This window comes from Pseudophryne corroboree, chromosome 1 (assembly GCF_028390025.1).
Source record: "Pseudophryne corroboree isolate aPseCor3 chromosome 1, aPseCor3.hap2, whole genome shotgun sequence".
Lineage (NCBI taxonomy): Eukaryota > Metazoa > Chordata > Amphibia > Anura > Myobatrachidae > Pseudophryne > Pseudophryne corroboree.
The window spans coordinates 690543802-690570003 of record NC_086444.1 but is presented as its reverse complement, the minus strand read 5'-3'; the positions used below and the strand labels follow the sequence as shown (position 1 = coordinate 690570003).

The window sequence follows — 26202 nt, the reverse complement described above, 5'->3', positions numbered from 1 at the left end:
TGAATAGGGGCCCTGTGTACGGCCAAATCCGACAGTCGGATTTGGCCGTCCATTGAATAGGGGTTGTCGGATCCATTCTGACAACTACATGTCGGAATGGATCTGACTCTTATTGAATATACCCCAAAGTATTAATCTATTTGGTTTAGTAATCTTCTACCAAATGAAGAAAGAAATACAGACATGAGCTTACTTGCAGTATATAACTTCATAGTACTGTATTTCCAAGCAGAAGAATGAAAGTAAAAGCCGAGGATATATAAAATAAAACCATAATTTGTAAAAAATAAAAAAATCATATTGATTGATCCGCATTTAATATTGCTTACTGTACATTAAAATTTGTCTAAAACGAAGGTTAATACAAGAGAGGTATGCTAGTTATGCTGGCTTTACCATACAGTGCATCCAGAAAGTATTCATAGCACTTCACTTTTTCCACATTGTTATGTTACAGTCTTATTCTAAAACTGAATAAATACATTTTTTCCCCCTCAAAATTCTACACACAATGGGCCTAATTACGACCTGATGGGTAGCAGGCGATTTTTGCACTGCTGCGATCAGATAGTCGCCGCCTGCAGGGGGAGTGTATTTTAGCTGTGCAAGTGTGCGAACACATGTGTACCAGAGCTGTACAAACAGATCTTATGCAGTCTCTGAGTAGCCCAGGACTTACTCAGCCGCTGCGATCGCTTCAGCCTGTTCAGGGTCGGGATTGACGTCACACACCCGCCCTGTAAACGCTTGGACATGCCTGTGTTTTTCCAAACACTTCCAGAAAATGGTCAGTTGACACCAACAAACACCTTCTTCCTGTCAATCTCCTTGAGAACGCCTGTGCGAATGGATCCTTTGCACAAACCCATCGCTGAGCGGCGATCCACTTTGTAACCGTGCGACGCGCCTGCGCATTGCGGTGCATACGCACGCGCAGTTTAGACCTGATCGCCCGCTATATGAAAACGTAGCCTAGCGATCAGGTCAGAATTAGCACCAATACCCCATAATGACGACGTGAAAAAAATGTTTAAGCGTTTTTGGCAAATTTATTAAAAATAAAAAAACGAAGCAATCAGATGAACAAAAGTATTCACAGCCTTTGCCATGAAGTTCAAAATTGAGCTCCGGGGCATCCTGTTTCCACTGATCATCCTTGAGATGTTCCTACAGCTTAATTGGAGTCCATCTGTGGTAAATTCAGTTGATTGGACATGATTTGGAAAGGCAAACACCAGTCTATATAAGGTCCCACACTTGACAGTGCACGTCTGAGCACAAACCAAGCATGAAATTAAAGGAATTGTCTGTAGACCTCAGAGACAGGATTGTCTCGAGGCACAAATCTGCGGAAGGGTACAGAAAAACATCTGCTGCTTTTAAGGTCCCAATGAGCACAGTGGCCTCCATCATCCGTAAATGGAAGAAGTTCGGAACCACCAGGACTCTTCCTAGAGCTGGCTGGACGTCTAAACTGAGCGATCGAGGGAGAAGGGCCTTAGTCAGGGAGGTGATCAAGAACCCGATGGTCACTCTGTCAGAGCTACAGCATTCCTCTGTGGAGAGAAAAGAACCTTCCAGAAGGACAACCATCTCTGCAGCAATCCACCAATCATGCCTGTATGGTAGTGTGGCCAGATGGAAGCCACTCCTTAGTAAAAAGCACATGGCAACCAGCCCGGAGTTTGCCAAAATGCACCTGACGGACTCTTAGACCATGAGAAACAAAATTCTCTGGTCTGATGAGACAAAGATTGAACTCTTTGGCGTGAATGCAAGGCATCATGTTTGGAGGAAACCAGGCAATGCTCATCATCAGGCCAATACCATTCCTACAGTGAAGCATGGTGGCGGCAGCATCATGCTGTGGGGATGTTATTCAGCGTCAGGAACTGGGAGACTAGTCAAGATAGAGGGAAAGATGAATGCAGCAATGTACAGAGACATCCTGGATGAAAACCTGCTCCAGTGAGCTCTTGGCCTTAGACTGGGGCGACGGTTCATCTTTCAGCAGGACAATGACCCTAAGCCAAGATATCAAAGGAGTGGCTTCAGGACAACTCTGTGAATGTCACCGAGTAGCCCAGCCAGTGCCCAGACTTGAATCTGATTGAACATCTCTGGAGAGATCTGAAAATGGCTGTGCACCAACGCTTCCCATCCAACCTGATTGAGCTTGAGAGGTGCTGCAAAAAGGAATGAGCGAAACTGCCCAAAGATAGGTGTGCCGAGCTTGTGGCATCATATTCAAAAAGACTTGAGGCTGTAATTGCTGACAGAGATTCATCAACAAAGTATTGAGCAAAGGCTGTGAATACTTATGTACATGTGATTTCTTAGTTATTTATTTTTAATAAATTTGCAAAAATCTCAAAAACATTTTTTTCACGTCATTATGGAAAATTGTGTGTAGAATTTTGAGGGAAAAAATGAATTTATTCAAGTTTGGAGTAAGGCTGTAACATAACAAAATGTGGAAAAAGTGAAGTGCTGTGAATACTTTCCGGATGCACTGTAAATCCGAATAGTAGTCCAGTGTTAGCACACCTAATTTCTTGTGGTACCAAGACAAATGCTTCATAGTGGCGTTAGCTGCATCTGCTTCTCCTGCTGCTTCCAGCTTTACACTCCAGCTGAGCTTCCACCAACAGCAGTCTGGTAGATTCCAATCAATGACGAGATAGTCCCCATCAGGCCAACCAACCATGTGGGTGAACAGCCACCCCACATAAAACCAGGGGGCATCCAGTGAATGGCATTTATTAGATCAGAAGAACAGCTGATTATGCACAAAAGTTCTGACTTCATTAGGAATTTAATTTCACCACGGCTCTTTGGCGGGTCACACCTACAAAAAAAATATGCAAATTAAAATCTTACACATAATTTTCTATGGTATCTGTCCTTTGCATCCACAGTCAGAGCTATGGATGCTGTAGTCAATAAACACCAGGATGAAGGTAGTAGAGAAAAAGGCAGGGAGGCATATCTTCCAAATTTTGGGATCTTGGACACATGCAAAAAAGGGATGGATCCTCATAGAAAGGAGGCAAAGCCTCGCTGCACCCCTGTTTTGATAACTTTGGGGGCATGCCACTGCCCTCCGGCTCTTCCTGAACTATGTATAGATGCCATGCGCATCACATGGTATCCATTCACAGCAGCGGCGACAGTGCTCCCCCTCCACCCCCCCCAACTTCTCTCCTGGCGGGACACTGCGGCCCACAGGTGAGTCAGTCCCAGAAAAGACAGACTTGGTATGGTGTATGAGCAATGTGGTGCTGATGGTGAAACGGGAAATGTGGTGTAGGAGCAATGTGGGGCTGATGGGAGAAAACGGAACTGGTGTGGAGTAGGAGCAATGTGGGGCTGATGGTGAAAAAATAAATAAAAACAATAAATGAAAACAAAAAGAAGGAAGAAAGGAAGGAAGGAAGTTTACGATTAAAGGCAAGAATAAGGTGGGCAGAAATAAAAAAAGAAAAAATGAGAGAGAAAAAAAAAAAAAGAAGGTAAGAGAAAGAAAAGCAGAAAGCAACAGGAAGAAATGGAAGACAACACAAAAAGGGGGTGGGGGTGGGAGGAAGAGGAGAAGAGTGATAGGGAAAGTGGGAGAGACAGAGAGAGGGGGAGGTAAAAAACAGAATGAAGGGGAGAAAAAGGAAGGGCGATATAGTTCTCCAGGTAACCAAGATTTTACATTGTCATTTCCACAAGGTTTGTCAGCAACCTGGCATCCACAATTTCTCTGTAAGGGGCCCATTTATCCTTGATTGCATTTGCAATGCGATCTGGACACGATATTAGTGCCCAAGATCGCATTGCAGAATGTGATCACATCGGATGAATTGATCACCTTGCACAGGAAGGACAGGGTCTCCAAAAGGAGCCTGTCTCTGCGATGAGTTTAGTGAGATACCCCGGCTGCAAGGGTGACCACGCATGCACAGCGGTAATTTCCGGGGATGGTTCGTGGGAATGGAGGGATCGTAGCAGGTATCGGAGATATCAACTGCGGTCCCACTTACATACATTCTGGTAATCTTATTATATTGTATGCTATACTAACTGTGATTATAAATGATTAACTGTTATTAAGTATACGCTGCTTGTGTCGTTTGAAATGTGTTATTTTTAACAATTATTGGATAAAGAATTTATTGATACTTATCCCTATAGTTCTACTGAGTCAATTATTTTATATGACAGACTGCACACTGTAGTTTTACTTGTTACAGTGTACATATAGCGCGGAGTATACACAATTTTTTCTTCATACATTCTGGTGAAACAAAATATTTGGGACTAACCCCCCGAAAAAACAAATATTGTTTGATAAATGGGCCCCCCCAAATATTGTTTAATAAATGGGCCCCCCCAAATATTATTTAATAAATGGGGCCCCCCCAAAATATTGTTTAATAAATGGGCCCCCAAGTGATGTGATCTTTGAGAAAACGATGAGGGGCAGGGAAATGCCTCTATCTCTTACCTTATTAACCAGAGTTATGGAGTTTTGGGTGGAGTCGGAAGAAATTTACACCAGCATCTAAATAAGCACATGCAGATGTGCCCTCTTAGAGGCCCTACACACTGCGCGATTCGCCGCCGAGCTGCCCGACGGCGGATACGGCCGACGAGTGACCCGGTGGCGGGGGGGGGCAGGGATGGGAGGAGTGAAGTTTCTTCACTCCCCCCGTCACCTGGCTCCATAGCAGTGAAGGCAAATATGGACGAGATCGTCCATATTGGCCTGCATGCACAAGCGACGGAGCACCAGCGATGAACGAGTGCGGGGCCGTGCATCGTTCATCGCTGGTGCCTCCACACTGAAAGATACGAATGGTATCTCATTCATTAATGAACGAGATAATTCATATCTTTCACGAATATCGCCCATTGTGTATGGCCTATTACATCTTTACTCTATAAGTCACGTTACAAAACTCGTGACTGCCGTGTGACTAAATAGAGCCGATCATCTTTTTTTTCCGTTTTTTTTTTCCGTGAAAATACAGTCGCAGTCACACACAGAATACAGGTATGCTGCATATCATTCAAATCAGCAGTAGCTGCTTGTGCGTACTATTGCATTACATTGCATGTAAGACACATTTTTGCGGGGGGAAAAAGGCAAAAAATGTGTTTTGCGCTACAGTCCCGCTACATCATGGCATCTTGGTGTGACTTGAAGGGCTGTTTAGCGTGACTGCAGCACAGATGTAAGATGACACATCTGTATATTATACAAATATCAGTGGGCCCGAGTTGGAGTTGTATGCAATGTCGAGTTAGTACACAGAGAAGAGATTATTTGCTGATGCACATTATTATTTTTACATTTTATTTATAAGGTGCCACATGTGTTTCGCAGTGCCGTACAAAGGACAGTACAGGGAGACAAAACATAGCATTACAGTAAATAAATAACAGAAATAGAGTACAGGTAACAGAGCAGTGCCAGTGTTCGCAAAAACGCGCTATAGCGCGTATTTTACCCCGTTTTCATGGCCAGGGACTCACTTTTCTAAAATGGGCGGGTCCCCAGGGACGCGCTCCGCTTGATGAATCCTGGCTTTAAAATGAGGAGGTGGAGCTTCGACTCCTCTCCTGGTCATGTGCAGCGGCTTCACACAAGGTCCCAGCATGATGGCTCAGTGTAGTGAGCGGGACCCCATGGAAGGCTGCAGAAGACGTTTGTATTTAACGTGGCTGCACTCAAGGGGGATCCAGTCAGCGGGTGACAGGCGTATGCTATGGGAGTCATCGTTAGTAACTGTATGTGCTGTAGGGGGGGGGGGGAGAGAGGAAGGGGGGAGCGGATCGCTGCGTATGTGCTGTAGGGGGGGGGGGGGAGAGGAGAGTGGACGGCTGTACATGTGCTGCGGGGGGGGGGGATAGGGGAGCGGATCGCTGTGTATATGCTGCAGGGGGGGGGGAGAGGAGCGGATCGCTGTGTATGTGCTGCAGGGGGGGGGGGAGAGAGGACGGCTGTACATGTGCTGCAGGGGGGGGGGGGGATAGGGGAGCGGATGGCTGTGTATGTGCTGCAGGGGGGGGAAGAGGAGAGTGGACGGCTGTACATGTGCTGCGGGGGGGGGGGGGGGGGAGATAGGGGAGCGGATGGCTGTGTATGTGCTGCAGGGGGGGGAAGAGGAGAGTGGACGGCTGTACATGTGCTGCGGGGGGGGGGGATAGGGGAGCGGATGGCTGTGTATATGCTGCAGGGGGAGAGAGAGGAGCGGATCGCTGTACATGTGCTGCAGGGGGAGAGAGAGGTGCGGATGGCTGTGTATGTGCTTCAGGGGGGGGGGGGGGGGGGAGCGGATTGCTGTATGTGCTGCAGGGGGGAGAGGAGAGCGGATGGCTGTATGTGCTGCAGGGGGGGAGAGGGGAGCGGATTGCTGTATGTGCTGCAGGGGGGGAGGGGGGGGCGGATTGCTGTATGTGCTGCAGGGGGGAGAGGGGAGCGGATGGCTGTATGTGCTGCAGGGGGGAGAGGGGAGCGGATGGCTGTATGTGCTGCAGGGGGGGAGGAAGAGGGGAGCGGATGGCTGTATGTGCTGCAGGGGGATAATTATTATTATTATTATTATAGAAATAATAATAAATAGAAAACATTGCCAATTGACTGAACATTCCCCCTCCCTACCCCAATCCCTGCCTGTCCTTGGCCCCCTCTACCATCAGCTTTACCCCAAATGCTGCTTGCCCTTACCCGCTTTATCCCATGTTGCTGCCTCACCCCCTATATTATGTTATGGGACCCAGAAATCGTTAAGTAGGACCCCACATTTTCAAAGCAAGGGGTCCCTGGGACCCACATTTTTTTTCGCCCAGCGCGATCACTGAGAGCACCACACGTTCTCAAGACATAATACAGCTAAGATGCAAGTATTGAGGGAGTGATCATCGTACTACTAGAGGCTGGTGGCCATAGATGGAGATGAGCCTTTACTAGCAGGATAAAGATGGTCATTGAGTAGGGGAGAGCTGCGAGTGAAATGTGTCGAGACGAGGGTGTCACAACTGACTGCCTGAGCTGACGGGAGGCAGCCTCAGTTGTAGGGGCTGAGATGTAACGGAACCTGGGAGGTTGTATCAGACCCCTAGACATGTAAGTAACATGTAGAATAACTGCCCGAAGGCGTGACCACGACAACCAGGATAAAAGTCAATGATGTTTATTATGACAAACTCCGTAACACAGCAGCAGTAAAAGGAAACATAAAAGTCAACAGAGGATAAATACAATTCCAGGGTGGCAAGGGCCACAGGCACTGGTAGTGTGAGACAGTTCTTATAATCTTCTAGTTGGAAAGTCCATACCAGGCCTGACTGTAGCAATGGAGAGAACCCAGGATCGTACCAGCTGATGTTCCAGGAAAGGCTGGGCTGCTGAAGGTAAAACGGCTGCTGTGGATACTGGCTGGAACCAGACTGTTGTTGGTACGGAGTGGATACTGGCTGGAACCAGTTAAATAATAAACGAACTTGAGAGCGATGAAATAATAATGAAGTTTGGAGTTTGAGAGCGGTGAAATAATAATACCGGTGGAGAGTGGTAAACTGCAGAAAAGGACACCGGCCCTTTAAGAGAAGCTATACACTGCTGGAAGCTGGAAGCAGGTGATTGTTTGAGAGCGGTGAAATAATAATACCGGTGGAGAGTGGTAAACTGCAGAAAGGACACCGGCCCTTTAAGAGAAGCTGTACACTGCTGGAAGCTGGGCTGGAAGCAGGTGATTGTTGTAGCTGGAAACAGGTGAGTCCAAAATGGATCGGAGAGTCAGGCTACACCGCAGATGGAATGCTGGTGCGGGTCTCTATAGCAGAAGTCTGGAGACAGGAGCTGGAACCTGGAAGACAACCACAGGAGAGAGACAAACTGGAACTAGGTTAGACAACCAAAGCACTGACGCCTTCCTTGCTCAGGCACAGCATACTTATACCTGCAGCAAGGAAGGGGTTGGCTAGGCAATTATGCAAATCAACAATACAGACAGCAGATTGGTGGAAATAATCAGATGACAAAATCCAAGATGGCTGCGCCCATGCAGACACTTGGAGGGAAGTTTGGTTTGTAATCCATGTGAGAATTGAAACAGTAATGGCGACGCCGGCCACAGGAGACAGGAGACGCCAGACTGACAAGCGCACATTTAACCACGCGGGCACAGCGGAGGCCGCGGCTGATGAAATCACCACTCTGACATTCTGCATGTGGAAACTCAGGAACAGCGGGATCCGGTCCTGGAACGCTGAGCCAGCCTTAGGAGGCATCTGAAGGGTAAGTAATGGCGTCCAGATACCCGGATCGTGACAGCACCCCCCCCTTTAGGAGTGGCCCCAGGACACTTCTTAGGCTTTAAAGGAAACTTTGCGTGGAAATTTCGGACCAAGGCAGGAGCATGGACGTCTGAGGCATTGGTCCAAGAGCGTTCTTCAGGACCATAGCCCTTCCAGTCAATGAGGTATTGTAACTGACCGTAACGGAAACGTGAGTCCAAAATCTTGGCCACCTCGTACTCGACTCCCCGTTGAGTCTGAACTTTGGGAGCTGGAGGAAGTGCGGAATGAAACCGATTCAGGATCAGCGGTTTCAACAAAGAAACATGAAATGTCCTGGGTATTTTCAAGAAGGATGGTAACTGTAACCTGTAGGCAACAGGATTGATGACTTGTTCAATCTTGAAGGGTCCGATGTAGCGAGGTGCAAATTTCATGCTGGGAACTCTCAACCTCAAATTCTTCGTGGACAGCCACACACGATCACCCACCTTGAGAGCAGGAACCGCTCTACGCTTCCTATCGGCAAACTTCTTATACCTGAATGAGGCTTTAAGCAGGGCTGCGCGGACGTTCCTCCAGTTATTTGAAAACTGACGCAAGGTGACATCCACTGCTGGAACAGAAGTTGTGGGAAGCGGTTGGAATTCTGGGACTTTAGGGTGGAATCCATAATTAATGAAGAATGGTGTAGAAGAAGATGAGGAATGGTATTGATTGTTGTGGCTGAACTCGGCCCAAGGAAGGAGTTGAACCCAGTCATCTTGAGAGGAAGACACATATATACGGAGGAAGGCCTCCAAGTCCTGATTCACCCTCTCGGTTTGACCATTGGTCTGAGGATGGTAAGCCGTGGAAAACTTTAACTTGACTTGGAGGGCTTGACACAAACTTCGCCAAAATTTGGCTACAAATTGTACTCCACGATCCGATATGATCTCTTCAGGAAGACCGTGAAGTCGGAAGATCTCTTGTATAAACACTTGAGCCAACTTGGAAGCTGACGGAAGACCGGTGAGAGGGATGAAATGTGCCATCTTGGTGAACCGGTCAACTACCACCCAGATGGTATTAAACTTGTTGCAGATAGGTAGATCGGAAACAAAGTCCATCGACAAATGGGTCCAAGGTCGACGGGGAACAGATAATGGAACCAGTTGCCCCGCAGGCGACTGGCGGGAGACTTTGTGTTGGGCACACTTTGGGCAGGAGGCAATAAATTCCATAACGTCCTTCTTCAGAGTTGGCCACCAGTAGGACCTAGAAATAAATTCAAGGGTTTTCTGAATGCCTGTATGTCCAGCAAAACGGGAAGCATGGGCCCAATGCATGAGCTTCTTCCTTAGAACTGGCTTAACAAAACTTTTCCCTGGTGGAGGCGTAGAGTCCATCCCTACCGTGGAGAATGCCAACGGATTAATAATAGGATGCTTGTCTGCAGACTCGGACTCATTTTCTTGCTCCCATGAGCGGGAAAGGGCATCGGCCTTACGATTCTGAGAACCCGGACAGAACTGGAGTTTAAAGTCAAACCTAGAGAAGAAAAGTGCCCATCTGGCCTGACGAGGATTCAGACATTGTGCGCCTTTGAGATATAAAAGATTTTTGTGGTCGGTAAGTATGGTGATTGAGTGGGAAGCTCCCTCCAACAGGTATCTCCACTCCTCCAGAGCGAGCTTGATGGCTAGCAACTCCTGATCGCCAATGGCATAGTTGCGCTCAGCTGGGGAGAACTTCCGGGAGAAGAAACTGCAAGGATGTAGATGTCCATCTTTGGCCCTCTGGGATAACACTGCTCCTACTCCAACGGAGGAGGCATCTACCTCTAAGATAAAAGGAGAGTCGGTGTCGGGCTGTTTCAGAACTGGTGCAGAGATGAACCGTTGCTTCAGAAGGTGAAAGGCCTGTGTAGCTTCCTCGGACCACTTGGACGGATTAGCACCTTTCTTGGTTAATGCAGTGATAGGCGCCACGATGGTGGAAAAAAGTCTCGTATAAATTTTCTATAATAATTGGCGAACCCTAAGAACCTCTGGACCCCTTTGAGGCTTAAGGGTATAGGCCAATTCTGGATTGCTTGGAGTTTCTCAGGATCCATCTCTAGTCCGGAACCGGACACAATGTAACCTAGAAACGGAATGGTTTTAACTTCAAACACACACTTCTCCAATTTACAATAGAGGTGATTGACACGGAGACGGGAAAGAACCTCTTTTACCCAGAAACGATGATCTTCGAGATTATTAGCAAAGATGAGGATATCGTCTAGATAAACCACGACATGGCGGTACAAGATGTCCCTGAAAATCTCATTCACGAAGTGCTGGAAGACTGCTGGAGCGTTGCTCAATCCGAAGGGCATGACGAGGTACTCATAATGTCCGTCACGGGTGTTAAAGGCGGTCTTCCACTCGTCACCCTCACGGATTCGGATGAGATTGTAGGCACCCCTCAAGTCCAGCTTTGTGAAAATAGTTGCACCACTAACTCTATCAAAGAGCTCGGTAATCAGGGGTAAAGGGTATCGGTTCTTGACGGTAATGTCGTTCAGACCTCTGTAGTCGATGCACGGACGCAGACCACCGTCTTTCTTCTTAACGAAGAAGAAGCCTGCGCCGGCTGGAGAAGAAGATGGTCGGATGAAACCCTTCGCCAGGTTCTCTTTGATGTACTCTTCCATGGAGTGTGTCTCAGGCAGAGACAACGGATAAGTTCGGCCTCGCGGTGGAACCTTCCCTGGAATGAGGTCGATTGGGCAGTCCCATTCTCTATGAGGAGGAAGGATATCAGCAGAGGCTTTACTGAACACGTCCGTGAAGTCTTGATATGGAGGAGGCAGAACATCAGATGACCTGGGGAAGGAAGAACAAACAGGAAGAACTTTGGCTAAACAAGTCTCAGCACAGGAGGGACCCCATGCCAGTATTTGCGTAGTCGTCCAGTCAATTGATGGGTTGTGGAGACGGAGCCATGGAAGGCCTAAAACCACTGGATGTGTGGCTCTTGGAATCACTAAAAAAGAAATATACTCAGAATGAAGAACTCCCACTCTCAGACGAACTGGAAGAGTCCTTAAGGAAATGACTGCGTCAAAAATCTTGCTGCCATCCACGGCAGTCAAAGAGATGGACGAGGACAGTCTCTCGGTGGGTAGGGACCACCGTTTAACATAAGCTTCGGTTATGAAATTCCCAGCTGCTCCGGAATCAAGGAGGGCAATGACGTTCCTGTAACGTTGAGCAATTTGGAGCGACACTGGGAGGTTACAGTCATGAGGAGATGGAGAGGAGATCATTACTCCTAGCCGGCCCTCTCCTTGGCGAGCTAGGATCTGGAGTTTCCCGGACGTTTGGGACAGGCATTGATAGTGTGCGACGGAGCTGCACAGTAGAGACAGAGAGACTCAGAGAGACGTCTTCGGCGCTCAGCGGGAGATAGACGGGAACGACTAATTTGCATAGGCTCATCCCTGGATGGAGATGGTTGACGAGGAGGAGGAGCAGAAGATTTAGGAGTAGATGATCTTCCTCGCTCGGTTGCTCTCTCTCTGAAACGTAGATCAACCTTCGTGCAAAGAGAAATTAGCTCATCCAACTTAGAGGGCAAGTCTCTGGTAGCTAACTCATCCTTGATGCGTTCTGATAAGCCATGCCAGAATGCAGCATACAGGGCCTCGTCGTTCCATGCCAGTTCGGATGCCAGGATTTTAAACTGTATAAGATACTGTCCCACAGTACGTGTTCCCTGGCGTAAACGGAGAATCTCAGATGAAGCAGATGTTATCCGGCCTGGCTCGTCGAAGATGCGCCTGAATGTAGCTACAAAGTCAGTATAGGAGGATAGCAGGGGATCAGACTTCTCCCATAAAGGTGATGCCCAGTCAAGGGCTGAGCCACTGAGAAGGGAGATGATATAGGCAATTTTGGTACGGTCACTGAAGAAATTGCCAGGTAGAAGCTCAAAGTGGATTTCACATTGATTGAGAAATCCCCTGCAGAACCTTGGAGATCCATCAAATTTTGCTGGCGTTGGAAGATGAAGATGTGGACTGGAAATGGGTAAGGTGGGTGGGGTTACAGCTGTTGTCACTGTAGTGGACGCACCGGATGTGCCAGGTCCACGGAGGGTCGTTTGAATCCCATCCAGCCGTGTAGAGAGATCCTGGAGACAGCGGATGATGTGGCCCTGTGCAGCCTCCTGATGTTCAAGTCGGGCTGCCAGTTCTTGCATTGGCCTGGCCGCTTGATCCTGGTCTCCGGCTGGATTCATTAGGTCAGTGCTTACTGTCACAACTGACTGCCTGAGCTGACGGGAGGCAGCCTCAGTTGTAGGGGCTGAGATGTAACGGAACCTGGGAGGTTGTATCAGACCCCTAGACATGTAAGTAACATGTAGAATAACTGCCCGAAGGCGTGACCACGACAACCAGGATAAAAGTCAATGATGTTTATTATGACAAACTCCGTAACACAGCAGCAGTAAAAGGAAACATAAAAGTCAACAGAGGATAAATACAATTCCTGGGTACTACAGGGTGGCAAGGGCCACAGGCACTGGTAGTGTGAGACAGTTCTTATAATCTTCTAGTTGGAAAGTCCTTACCAGGCCTGACTGTAGCAATGGAGAGAACCCAGGATCGTACCAGCTGATGTTCCAGGAAAGGCTGGGCTGCTGAAGGTAAAACGGCTGCTGTGGATACTGGCTGGAACCAGACTGTTGTTGGTACGGAGTGGATACTGGCTGGAACCAGTTAAATAATAAACGAACTTGAGAGCGATGAAATAATAATGAAGTTTGGAGTTTGAGAGCGGTGAAATAATAATACCGGTGGAGAGTGGTAAACTGCAGAAAAGGACACCGGCCCTTTAAGAGAAGCTATACACTGCTGGAAGCTGGGCTGGAAGCAGGTGATTGTTTGAGAGCGGTGAAATAATAATACCGGTGGAGAGTGGTAAACTGCAGAAAGGACACCGGCCCTTTAAGAGAAGCTGTACACTGCTGGAAGCTGGGCTGGAAGCAGGTGATTGTTGTAGCTGGAAACAGGTGAGTCCAGAATGGATCGGAGAGTCAGGCTACACCGCAGATGGAATGTTGGTGCGGGTCTCTATAGCAGAAGTCTGGAGACAGGAGCTGGAACCTGGAAGACAACCACAGGAGAGAGACAAACTGGAACTAGGTTAGACAACCAAAGCACTGACGCCTTCCTTGCTCAGGCACAGCATACTTATACCTGCAGCAAGGAAGGGGTTGGCTAGGCAATTATGCAAATCAACAATACAGACAGCAGATTGGTGGAAATAATCAGATGACAAAATCCAAGATGGCTGCGCCCATGCAGACACTTGGAGGGAAGTTTGGTTTGTAATCCATGTGAGAATTGAAACAGTAATGGCGACGCCGGCCACAGGAGACGCCAGACTGACAAGCGCACATTTAACCACGCGGGCACAGCGGAGGCCGCGGCTGATGAAATCACCACTCTGACATTCTGCATGTGGAAACTCAGGAACAGCGGGATCCGGTCCTGGAACGCTGAGCCAGCCTTAGGAGGCATCTGAAGGGTAAGTAATGGCGTCCAGATACCCGGATCGTGACAGAGGGCTTAGATAACAAGAGGAAAGAGGGCCCTGCTCTGAAGAGCTAACAATCTAGTGGGGAGGGGCGACAGACAGATGACAAGAGGTGCAGGCAAGTGGGAGGTAGCCAGATGGCAGTATGCAAGCAAAGCTGAGGTGTTCACGGCATGAGGCAGGGGGGTGGAGGCGCGGCTTCAGCACTGGGTTATGCATCGGGAGGGTATGCTTTGATGAATAGGTGGGTTTTTAGTGCCCGTTTGAAGCTTTGCAAGGTCGGGGAGAGTCTAATGGAGCGGGGGAGTGCGTTCTACTGAAGGGGTGCAGCACGGGCAAAATCCTGAACTCGTGCATGGGAAGCAGTGACCAGGGCGGTGGAGAGGCGACGGTCATTAGTCGACCGTAGGGGGCGGGAGGGAGTATGAAGGGAAAGGAGGTTGGAGATGTAGGGAGCAGTGGAATTAGAGATGGCCTTGTATGTGAGGGTGAGGAGTTTGAAGAGGATTCTGTAGGGGAATGGGAGCCAGTGTAGATTTTGTCGAAGGGGAGTGGCAGAGGTGGTGCGGCGGGAGAGGAAGATAACCCTAGCTGCGGAGTTCAGGACAGATTGGAGGGGAGCAAGATGGGAGCAAGCGAGGCCAGTGAGGAGAACATTGCAGTAGTCAAGTCGTGAGATGACCAGTGTGTGGATGATGAGTTTAGTTGCACTCTGGGAGAGATATGGCCTGATACGAGCAATGTTGCATAGCTGGAAACGACAGGATTGTGCCAGAGCTTGGATGTGGGGTGCAAAGGAGAGGGAGGAGTCAAGAGTGACGCCCAAGCAGCGGAGTTGGGGAACGGGGCAGATGGTGGTGTTGTCAACAATGATGGAGATATTGGTCGGGGGGTGTTGCTCTGGATGGGGGGGAAGATGATGAGTTCAGTTTTGTCCAAGTTGCACTGCACATGTGCAACGATGGTCTTGCGACACCGGCTACACAGAAGATTTAATTGCAAAGTGAGCGACAGTTTGATACTGCTTGGAAGAGGTGACAGGGAGTGGCAGTAAAAACACAGGCATGTAGCGGCCGTTGTGGGGGCATGTTTGAGACGGAGACCCCGTATGTAGCTGCAATGTCTCTACCGTCTTACTTCCTGCATGACCATAGGGTTACTCAGAACTTGTATAATTGGCGGATCGGTGACAGATGCTGCATCTTTTTATGCAGCCGCTGGTGTCAATACAAATCCAGATGACTGTGGCATTTGCATATTTTTGCACAGCCGCTATGTACAAAGTGACAGCTGCAAATGCATTTCCGCACATCTCTGATGTAAAAATGTGCAGACTCTTCATTCTCCATTTCCCATGCACTCCACCAGATAAGCTTCATGCATCTCTGAGCATATGAGCCTGATCATTCACTTGTTGAAAATAAATGCTAATTGGCAGGAGAACAGTGTTTGTTCAGAACAGGAAAAAAAATTAGCTGCATAGCGCAGTGAGGTAAATTGTATCTAGTCCAGACATGTGCGAGTATAGGTAAGTAACACATAACATGATGCAAGGCAAGTGATAGATGAGGAGTACTATACTAATGTTAGAAGAGCAGGGGTGAGAATTAGCAGCACTGTAAAGAAGTATACTGTACAAGTCAGTGAAAGAATGAACTGCATTTATGTAATTACTCTACTGTCTTATCAGTGGTGTAACAAGAGGCGTGGAGGCCCCTGGCAAACTCTCAAGGTGACTCTTCTATTTGATTTCTTTAAACGCTTAGGTATACATGTTTTATCATATACAAATAATTTCTGTATCATAAATATTAGAAGTATATGCAGCCGTGCGGCAAGATAGTGTCAAAGCTTTGTTAGTGTATCAGCCCCACATACCCAGCTGCTAGTTGTTTATCAGTGGCGGCTGATGCCCCTGGGCTTGAACGCAGACTACACATAGCATGGGGGGCGGGGCAGTTAAAACATATAAACATACATTTAATGTTACTTGTGATATGTGTGATAGCTGCCTGACCCCTGGGATGGGCAGCTCTGTGAGTAGAACAGATCCTGCGAATGCATTACAGTAATGCGATCGCCTCTGCCTGATTGACAGGCAGAGGCGTTTGCAGGGAGGGACAGTGGCGTGACGTCTCCATTTTCTGGGAGTGGTGAGGCCAAGGGCTGCATCCCAGACCCAGTTTCCTTGGGCTCGCAAGTTGCACTTCGACTGCTAGTCTGAGTAAGCTCAGGCTTACTCAGCCTGCAGTCGCAGATGAACATCACGACCGATGGTCACGATGTTCATCCAGAACTACGTTCGCATCGCAGTTTAAAGAGATCGCAAATGCAGGAAGGAGGAGGTATGCACCTCCTTCTGCATTTGCATTGCTAAGGATTGCATGCGAGCAACTTTTCAAATGCAATGCTTACTGAATTAGGCCCTTAGGGCTACATGTACTAAGCAGTGATAAGAGTGGAGACTTGAGCAAGTGGAGAAGTTTCCCATCGTAACCAATCAGCTGCAACTTCTCCACTTTTATCACTGCTTAATACATCTCCCCCTTAGTTTACAGTATTTAGTTACCCCACTGTGTCACATACTTTACAGTAACTAATACCTTCTTTTCTGGCAGCAGTGGTAACTTTACATTATTTTGGAGGATTTAAATGATTCCTCTCTTAACATTTTAAGGACTATTTCTGCCCACAGACAAGTATGCCACTTGATGCTGATGCTAATACAACTAGACTACACTGTGATAATTGCCAGTTACCATATGCAGGTGTTACACTATGTTTACATGTATTCTTCTACTATCTCATGACCTAAACTACCATTTGAACCCTAATAAAAAGTATGAATTGCACAGATTTAATTATCCTAAGGTTAAATTGTAGTCTAGGCAGAATACATGTAACATATAGATCTGCCATTTATGAAGGAGTCAGAGTTGGAATCGTAATCAGACAGTATTGAAGTAAAGGAGTCAGAAGGATGGCATGCCAACTCCACAGCCCTGTTTAAAATATAGCACTATTACAGATGTAGCCACACTCATTGCGGTTGCGAATAGTTTGCCGCAATGCCCGCACATGTTGGGGTGCTCTTGCACATATATTCGCACCCATGATATGTACACTTTGCAACACCTAGTCGCGGACGTGAATAGGCGCAGCTAGTTGTTGGTGCGTTACGTATACACATGTGTACGCATAGCGGCAACAATGAGCCTGGCTACATTTGTATAAAATGGTGGTATTTTATTCAGCCAAGTTTACCAGATAAGCACAAAATGGTTTTGTATTTGACTAGAATACCCTATGTGACCGAAATTAAAATAATGTTTTCCATAGTGGCTCTATTGATACACCCACACTCAAGAAAACAAAACAAACAAAAAAAAAACCACAACTTACCCTAAATGTTTTCCTTTGCTTCTTCTTAACTTAAGTAAATTTCTTAAAGATCTGGTGGTGAAAGGATATAATAAAGATGTAAAATCTTAATTACTTATGTAATACTCCAATATGTACACCTTGACAGCAGGGATGTCACAATATTGTGTTTACAGATGAGTCCTCTTACATATTTGCTACAAGTCGTGTTACACATAACGCATGAGTGCCGTTTGACTTGGTAGCGCTGAGTGTCTTTTGTGTGTTTTTTCCTGCGAAATTTCGTCTTAATTACTTTGCGTCTAATAGGATGCACAAGCAGCTTCTACTGATTAAAATGATATGCAGTATACCTATATTCTGTAGTGTGGCATTTGAATGCAGATAAAGCCGCAATTACAAACAGAATCTAGGTATCATATAATTTTAACCACTTAACCCACAATTTTTCCCCAAAAAAAAACGCTCAGAAATTGTCTGGGTGTTTTTATGAGTGAATTAGGTGAAGAATATGAATTTAACCTTATCCAAAATGATTTGGGTTAAAAATAAAATAAAAAATAAAAATATTTTTTTTAATTGTACATTTTTTTTTTAAATACATTTTTTTGCAAACATCGCAACATCGGTCAGGAAGATTGGTAACATCGGTAACATCGCAACAATACTTTTTACACCCGAGACAGCCGCCAGGTACACTGGGGGGAATATGGGGGTGGCTTGTTTTACACTTCCCCAGTGGCTGCCATAGCCTGCAGCCACTGGGTTGGGGGTCCTGCCATGCTGACCGATCAGCAATGATCGGCAGCACGGCAACACTGAGGGGAGGGTACAGGGAAGCAGACAGCAGCAGCGGAAGGGAAGTTTCCCTGCTGCTGCTAACACTGTTTATCTGACTGGTCGCATCCTGAGAGAACAGGTCAGATAAGACAGCATGGCGTGGGCTGTTTAGCATGACTGCAGCAAGGATGTAAGATGACACATCTTTAGGTACAAAACTTTCACTGAACCAAACAACCCAATCAGCAATTTACTTTCATGGGTCTAGTGCAAGCAAGAAACTCAAAGCAAGTGTCTGGTTAGCAGCTCAAGAGTTCTACTATACAAAAAAGAATCACATACAGAAGGGACTAGTAGTACAAACAGATTGTGGGAACTCCCGGTAAGTGCAACACATTATGCAATGGCTTATTGTATATTTGGGGGACTATCTACATCTCCTTGAAAAGCAACTTAAAGATTTAATAGCTTCTGCTTATCCATTGTAAACGGTCATGGGATGTATTTCAGGTGTAGCTTTTATTTTGACAAGGTAAACTGGATTAACCTATGTTTAGGGATGGCATTGGTGTGGCATCCATTTGGGAAAAAAACATCAATATCTGGTAACTATTCAGTGTGGTACCATCAATTGTTTTACCACTATTGTTGTTTTAGCGCATGCGCATAGGCTGGCTCTACTACAGACTGAGAGCTGGGGGACGGGCTGTGCCGTGAATGACAGCTCAGCCTGTGATAGAGGAGGGATATCCCATTCCTGGCTCTTACACAGTGTAAGAGGCGGTGGTGGCGCAGGGCTACTAGCTGACAGCCTAGCGCTAGCCACTTTTTGCCGCAGCCATGAAAATAACAGTGAAAAAACTACTGCACATACAGCTATCAAATTAGAGACCGATTTTATTGTCTGAAAACAGACCCGCGATAACGCATGGGATCAGAGATAAATTCACAATCTGCTTATTCTGGATTGTGCTTCGGGTGCCTGAGGCACCTGACGCATAATACCCAATAAGTGGCATCGGGAGGAGGAGTGCGCCTCATCAGAGATAATCGGATAGCCCCCGGCAAACCTATTAGCAGTGGTAAATTACCGCTGCTAATAGAATACCCCCTATGGCTCAATTTATATATTGCACAGAAATCTACTCATTTAGCTCCATTTGTATTTGGGCAGATTGAATCATAATAAATAAAAACATTATTTTTTCCTTAACACACTCAAAATCTTAAGAATATTAACCTGAATTTACAATGAAATACATTGTTTCTTAATTCAATTATTTGAATGGAAATAATACAATTGTTATGCGTGTGAGCAGATTTAGGTTGTGGGAAACTGGAGTGCTGTATCAAAAAGAGCGCAGACATTTTAACAGTTGGGCTTGCAAAGATTTAGAGTTAGGATTGATCATTATTACTACTACTACTACTACTACTACTACTACTACTATTACTATTACTATCATCATCAATTATAATTGGTCAGAATGATTCCATAGCAGCACACAAGGGGATACTATTGACAAAAGGATAGATTCAGCAAGTACAGACTAATAGAGACAGTATATAAATTCACACAGATCCACAATTACAGTGAGCAGTTAGCATACTTACGTAGAGTAGACAAAAGGAAAAAGATCCTGCTCATGCAAGCTTACAATGTAGATATGGACGGACACAATGGGAAAATGGGACAGTTTGCAAAAATACTGTAGGTGGAAGGTTGGTAAGCTAGTATGAATATACACAGATAACAGAAAAGCTGCCCACCAGACCTGTGGATTTGGAGGAGAAATTACCTATGCAGCTCTCCCTAAAAGGGGGAATTGCCAACCCCCAAGAATTTTAAAGAGAAACAGACCAAAAATAGGTAAAATTGAATCATAATAAAATTTAATTTAATAACCACATAGGATTAATATCCACACAAAAAAAAATATATATATATATATATATGATATATAGATGGGGGAATGCTTATCGGCGCTTAGCCGCGATACCAATTTATACTAAAATGCAGTCCAGGATATTTAAATAAACAAAAAAGTCTCCTTTTTCTAGACACTCCCTTAGTATTAGTCGGGCGTCAGCTACACCTTAAAGAGAGAAGCATTGGTAAGGTGCTTCATGTACAGTGTAAACGAAAAAAGGGGATAAGGTGAATTTAAGCGACCAGTGGTGTCTAATATTAATAAGAGACTCAGATTAAAATAAAATAAAAATGTTTTTTTTATTAAATCTAGTATGCACCAATAGAAACAAATAAAAATAAAGTAGTAGCTCTATTACAAAGAGCCAGAAAAGTTACTAAAACTATATATAAGACTTAAATTAATATAAGATTCGTAATACAAACTAAAATGCGACAAGAGAAAAAAACGTCCTAAAAGTAGAAAGTTGGACATAAGATCAGCATAAAAAGTATAAAAATAGGTTCTTAGCTTTTTGAGAGGGTATGTATCATAGCACCCAACGCGTTTCGTCCTATCTGGACTTCATCAAGGGGTGACAAACAACTTGGACAGCTCATCTATATATACCTGTATTAGTAAGGAAGTGATAGCTACATCACTTCCTGCCAATTAACAGGTGTCAGATTTCATATATTAATTAAACATTTAAAACATAATGGAAATACTCCCATGGCATAGTGTAACCATGCTGAGTGAAAACGCTTTATAAATAACACTTTTTGTGTGTTCAAAAGTCTAGAAAACACTGATAAAGTTCAAAGTCCCGGACTTCCTGTCCGGATCGCGGGTGACGTCACGTCCGCCCCGCTTCCGGTGTCCGGCATTCTTCATTGCGCATGCGCCGAGCGCGGGTTGTGGATGGTCCGTGTCCGGCATCCATTGCGCATGCGCCTGTTCTCCCGTCTAACAACAGTGGCTGGGAACATGTGTGCTGTAACGGCGGCCATTTTCTTGGAGTTCATTCCCCCAGACATTCAGTTGTATGGTCTCGTGATTGCGGCGGCCATTTTGGATAGGATAGTTCATAATGGAAATGAGTGTTTTGCCGAAAATAAAAGAGAAACAAGTTTCAGAAGATGATTGTATATGAATATTTCGTATTCATACTTAGGTATACTGGTATCTCTGGTCCCAAGTGTGGACATAATTAAAACATCTAGTATAATTAGATGTCTGGCTGATATTTTGACAAGAAAACATTAATAATTTCATAATACAGTCAGGTTTAGTAGTGCTGATACTTCTAATCATATACTGATACAGTTATGCAGTGAGTGCAAAAAATAATCACTATCATGTCGAAGATGGTATAGTAGCAGACACATTTCAGTGCAGGAGGTGGCATGGTATAAGGTTTTTTAGAACATTAAAAGCATATTTACGCCGAAATTCCCATAGTAGGGTGATAGACGGTATATTAGTTATAATAAGAACCTCTCGGCACCTTGCTCAAGAAAGTTACAGCACCCAATCTTCCATGATGGTTCCCCATCTATGTACTGGTTGGGCCCAACACTGCTTGGCTTCCAAGATCGAACGGAATTGGGCATCTCCAGTGTGGTATGGCTGTAGTATTGGCGTGGTTTTTGGAGGTATAGTAATAACAGCGTGGTAGAAGTAGTGAATGAAGTGGAAATCGCAGAAAGTAAGGTAAAGACAGGTGGCCTAAAACGGAAAAAATAAATGCAGTCGGCTTACGTTACAGAAAGGGGGCTATTTCATAGCCTTCATTGAAGCCATCTGGATGCATGGTGTTGAGTTCGAAGATCCAGAACATTTCTCTTTTAGATAAAAGGTTGGAGAGATCGCCGCCTCTCTCGCCCAATGAGACTAGTTCAATGCCCTTAAAGGTTAGTTCGTCAGGATCCGAGTTGTGGCAAGCATGGAAGTGTTTAGATACTGCATGTGTTAGTACTTTGTTCTTTATATTTCTTATATGTTCCTGTATACGGATTTTTAAGGGTCTTTTCGTTTTCCCTATGTACTTCATCCCACATGAGCACTCGAGCATGTAAATTACTGACACCGTATTACAGTTGATAAACTGCTTGATCTTGTGCTCTTTTAATCCATTGGTATTTTTAAAGGTTTTCCTATTAGGGTGTACGTAGCGGCATATATTGCAGCGGCCGCATTTATAACACCCAACACATTTGGGCATGCTTGATCGTACTTCCGGGTTCCTCAGCATGCTTGGTGCCACAAGATCTTTGAGGTTTTGCGACTTCCTAAATACCCCAAGGGGATCCTTGGGGAGATAGTCCTTTAAAATAGGATCCATAAGGAGGATATTCCAGTGTTTCTTAAGCGTTTTTTTGATGATCTTCTCATGTCTGCTGTATGTGGTGATAAAACGCACTGTGTCCTCTCTTTTTTCTTTTGTTTTGTAGCTCAGGAGTTGTTCCCTCTCCAAATTCTTGGCCTTCAGATTTGCTTCTTCCAGGAGATGATTAGGATAGCCTTTTTCTCTGAATCTTTCCGTGTATACCTGTAGTTGTTGATCTCGATCTTCAGTATCCTTACAGTTTCGAGCAATTCTGTTGAACTGTGAAAAGGGGATGTTATTCTTCCATTGTTGGCTGTGATTACTTCGGTAGTGTACATAGCTGTTCATATCCACTTCCTTCACATAGTTCTTTGTGATCACCTCATTGCCTGTGTGTGTCAAAACCAGATCAAGGATTCTATTTTCTCAGTGCTAGTCTTCGCAGTGAATTGAAGATTCATGGAATTGTTGGATAAATAAGTAAAAAATTCTTTAAAACTCATATCATCACCGTCCCACACAAGTAAAATGTCATCTATGTAGCGTTTATAAAACGCGATATTTTGTTGGAACGGGTGATCCTTAAAAATATATTCATCTTCCCAATTCCCCATAAAAAGGTTTGCGAAACTGGGCGCGAAAATAGTCCCCATGGCGGTTCCACAGATTTGTAGGAAATATGCATCTAAAAATTTAAAATAATTCCTTTTCAGGATAAAATTCATCAGTTCACATAAAAAGATTGTGTGCTCCTCTGTAATCTCGGCATCTTTTTTTAGGAATCCATTGCAGGCCTCTACACCCTTGTCGTGTTCTATGCAGGTGTAGAGTGATTGGACATCTATGGTGATCCATCGATAGGTGTCTCTCCATTCAAATGAATCCATCAAATTAAGAACAGATGTTGTGTCTTTTAAATAGGCTGGCAGATTTACCACATGTTTTCTTAGAAATATATCCACATATTCGGACAAATGTGATGTCATAGAATCTATCCCGGCCACAATTGGTCTTCCAGGGGGATTCGTCAACGATTTATGCACCTTTGGTAGGAAGTAGAATATGGGGGTGGTGGGGTTGGAGTTGAGCAGGTACTGGTATTCTTCTTTAGTTATGATCTCGCATCTAAATGCTTTCAAAAGTATGGTTCTTAATTCCTCAATGAAACCATCTTTTGGGTCTCCTGGGAGTGGGGTGTACGAAGTTCTATCTCCCAAAAGTCTATTTGCTTCTGCAACGTATGCCTCCCGGTCCATGATGACCAACCCCCCCCCCCCCCCTTTATCAGCAGATTTTATAACAATGTTTTTGTTGTCCTGGAGTTCTTTGATCGCCTTGGTTTCTCTGTTTGTGAGATTCTTCTCCTTGATAGTCTCCATTTCAGTTTCACATAAATCTTTCTTCACTAGATCATAAAAGATGCCCACATTGTGACCCTTTGATTCCAACGGGTAGAATTTTGAAGTGGGTTTCAATCCTGATTTGGATTGGTCATAGTTTCGAATGACCGCATTTTCCTTTTTAAGAAAATGCCTCGAGTGTTAACTTCCTTACGAATTTATTTAAATCTATGAAGACGTCAAATTTATTCATCCCTCTCGTTGGTGCATAGGAGAGTCCTTTACTCAATAGTGAATTTTCATATTCTGTTAACGTGTGGCTTGATAGGTTGAATATACCTTTAGTTGTCGGATGTCCTAGTGGAGGTGTCTTCTTTTGCTGTTGTATAGGTTTGTTCCTCCTGCCCCCTCGACATCCTCTTCGTCTGCTAATCTTCTTTTTAGGGGTGTTGTGCTCATAACTTTTTCTTTTGGAATGTTTCTTGTCGTGGTTTTGAACCTTGCGTTCTTGCCTGGTGATAAAAAATCCTCCTCATTGGCCGAGTTTATTCTTTGTAATGTGGAAAACCTGTTGGTAGTCTGTATATTTTGTCTTCTCTGTGTGGGATTTCTTCCATTCTCCATGCCTCTTCTTGGTACAGATTGCCAGTATTCCCTCTTCGTTCTTAGATCACTCTTGTCATTTCCATCAAATCTACTCCAATTCTTAATTTTGTTATTCTCATAATCTTGCTTGTCCCGTATAAATTTCTTTCCTTTGTTCTTTATGACCTCATCTTCAACTTGCTCAAGTTTCCTATTCAGTACTTTTTCATTGATCTTAAAATCCTCTTTGTCCTTGAATACTTCCAATTTTGTTTCAGTTTCTTTAATTTCTGTTTCCAGGGTGGAGATGATGCGTTTCTTTTCCGTCACCAGGATTTTCATTAATTTCACTGAGCAGCTATGGAGTGCGTTGTCCCATTCTTTCATGAATTCGGGATTCTCTGCTCCAAACGTTGGTTGTTTGGTGATTCTGAGACCCCTGGGAATTCGGTCCACGCTTATGTAGTGTTCCAACCCTTTCACGTCCCACCATGCCTTCACTTCTTTAATTAGTAGTCTTTCCATACTCCAAAAGATATCATCAAGTGTGTCTGTATTGGGCACACTTTCAATGGTGTTGGTTTCATTAAAGATTTTATGGCATGCATTATTTCTCTTGTTGGTGCGTTCCCCGGTTCTGAACATATTGTATGTGTGGTATCGACTTATGAAAGGCAGCCGTGGGCAAAAGATTACCGAAATAGTAGATAGATGGGGGAATGCTTATCGGCGCTTAGCCGCGATACCAATTTATACTAAAATGCAGTCCAGGATATTTAAATAAACAAAAAAGTCTCCTTTTTCTAGACACTCCCTTAGTATTAGTCGGGCGTCAGCTACACCTTAAAGAGAGAAGCATTGGTAAGGTGCTTCATGTACAGTGTAAACGAAAAAAGGGGATAAGGTGAATGTAAGCGACCAGTGGTGTCTAATATTAATAGGAGACTCAGATTAAAATAAAATAAAAATGTTTTTTTTATTAAATCTAGTATGCACCAATAGAAACAAATAAAAATAAAGTAGTAGCTCTATTACAAAGAGCCAGAAAAGTTACTAAAACTATATATAAGACTTAAATTAATATAAGATTCGTAATACAAACTAAAATGCGACAAGAGAAAAAAACGTCCTAAAAGTAGAAAGTTGGACATAAGATCAGCATAAAAAGTATAAAAATAGGTTCTTAGCTTTTTGAGAGGGTATGTATCATAGCACCCAACGCGTTTCGTCCTATCTGGACTTCATCAAGGGGTGACAAACAACTGGGACAGCTCATCTATATATACCTGTATTAGTAAGGAAGTGATAGCTACATCACTTCCTGCCAATTAACAGGTGTCAGATTTCTTATATTAATTAAACATTTAAAACATAATGGAAATACTCCCATGGCATAGTGTAACCATGCTGAGTGAAAACGCTTTATAAATAACACTTTTTGTGTGTTCAAAAGTCTAGAAAACACTGATAAAGTTCAAAGTCCCGGACTTCCTGTCCGGATCGCGGGTGACGTCACGTCCGCCCCGCTTCCGGTGTCCGGCATTCTTCATTGCGCATGCGCCGAGCGCGGGTTGTGGATGGTCCGTGTCCGGCATCCATTGCGCATGCGCCTGTTCTCCCGTCTAACAACAGTGGCTGGGAACATGTGTGCTGTAACGGCGGCCATTTTCTTGGAGTTCATTCCCCCAGACATTCAGTTGTATGGTCTCGTGATTGCGGCGGCCATTTTGGATAGGATAGTTCATAATGGAAATGAGTGTTTTGCCGAAAATAAGAGAAACAAGTTTCAGAAGATGATTGTATATGAATATTTCGTATTCATACTTAGGTATACTGGTATCTCTGGTCCCAAGTGTGGACATAATTAAAACATCTAGTATAATTAGATGTCTGGCTGATATTTTGACAAGAAAACATTAATAATTTCATAATACAGTCAGGTTTAGTAGTGCTGATACTTCTAATCATATACTGATACAGTTATGCAGTGAGTGCAAAAAATAATCACTATCATGTCG

General features: G+C 44.8%; 1 protein-coding gene and 1 pseudogene across 3 annotated transcripts in view; both read right to left on the bottom strand.

Annotated features, from left to right (window-relative positions):
• Positions 1-466: 466 nt before the first annotated feature.
• The window catches only part of PEX11G (peroxisomal biogenesis factor 11 gamma), a 40223-nt gene continuing 14487 nt past the window's right edge, over positions 467-26202 (bottom strand). For all 3 annotated transcript variants that reach the window (XM_063914773.1, XM_063914774.1, XM_063914772.1), the window contains exons 4-5: positions 17262-17312; positions 467-2848 (exon numbers count right to left, since the gene is read on the bottom strand). In XM_063914773.1, the coding sequence (XP_063770843.1) occupies positions 2623-2848; positions 17262-17312 (277 nt within the window). In that variant the 3' untranslated portion in view covers positions 467-2622. The remainder of the gene's footprint in view (positions 2849-17261; positions 17313-26202) is intronic.
• On the bottom strand, positions 21449-21567 carry LOC134947792 (5S ribosomal RNA; annotated as a pseudogene).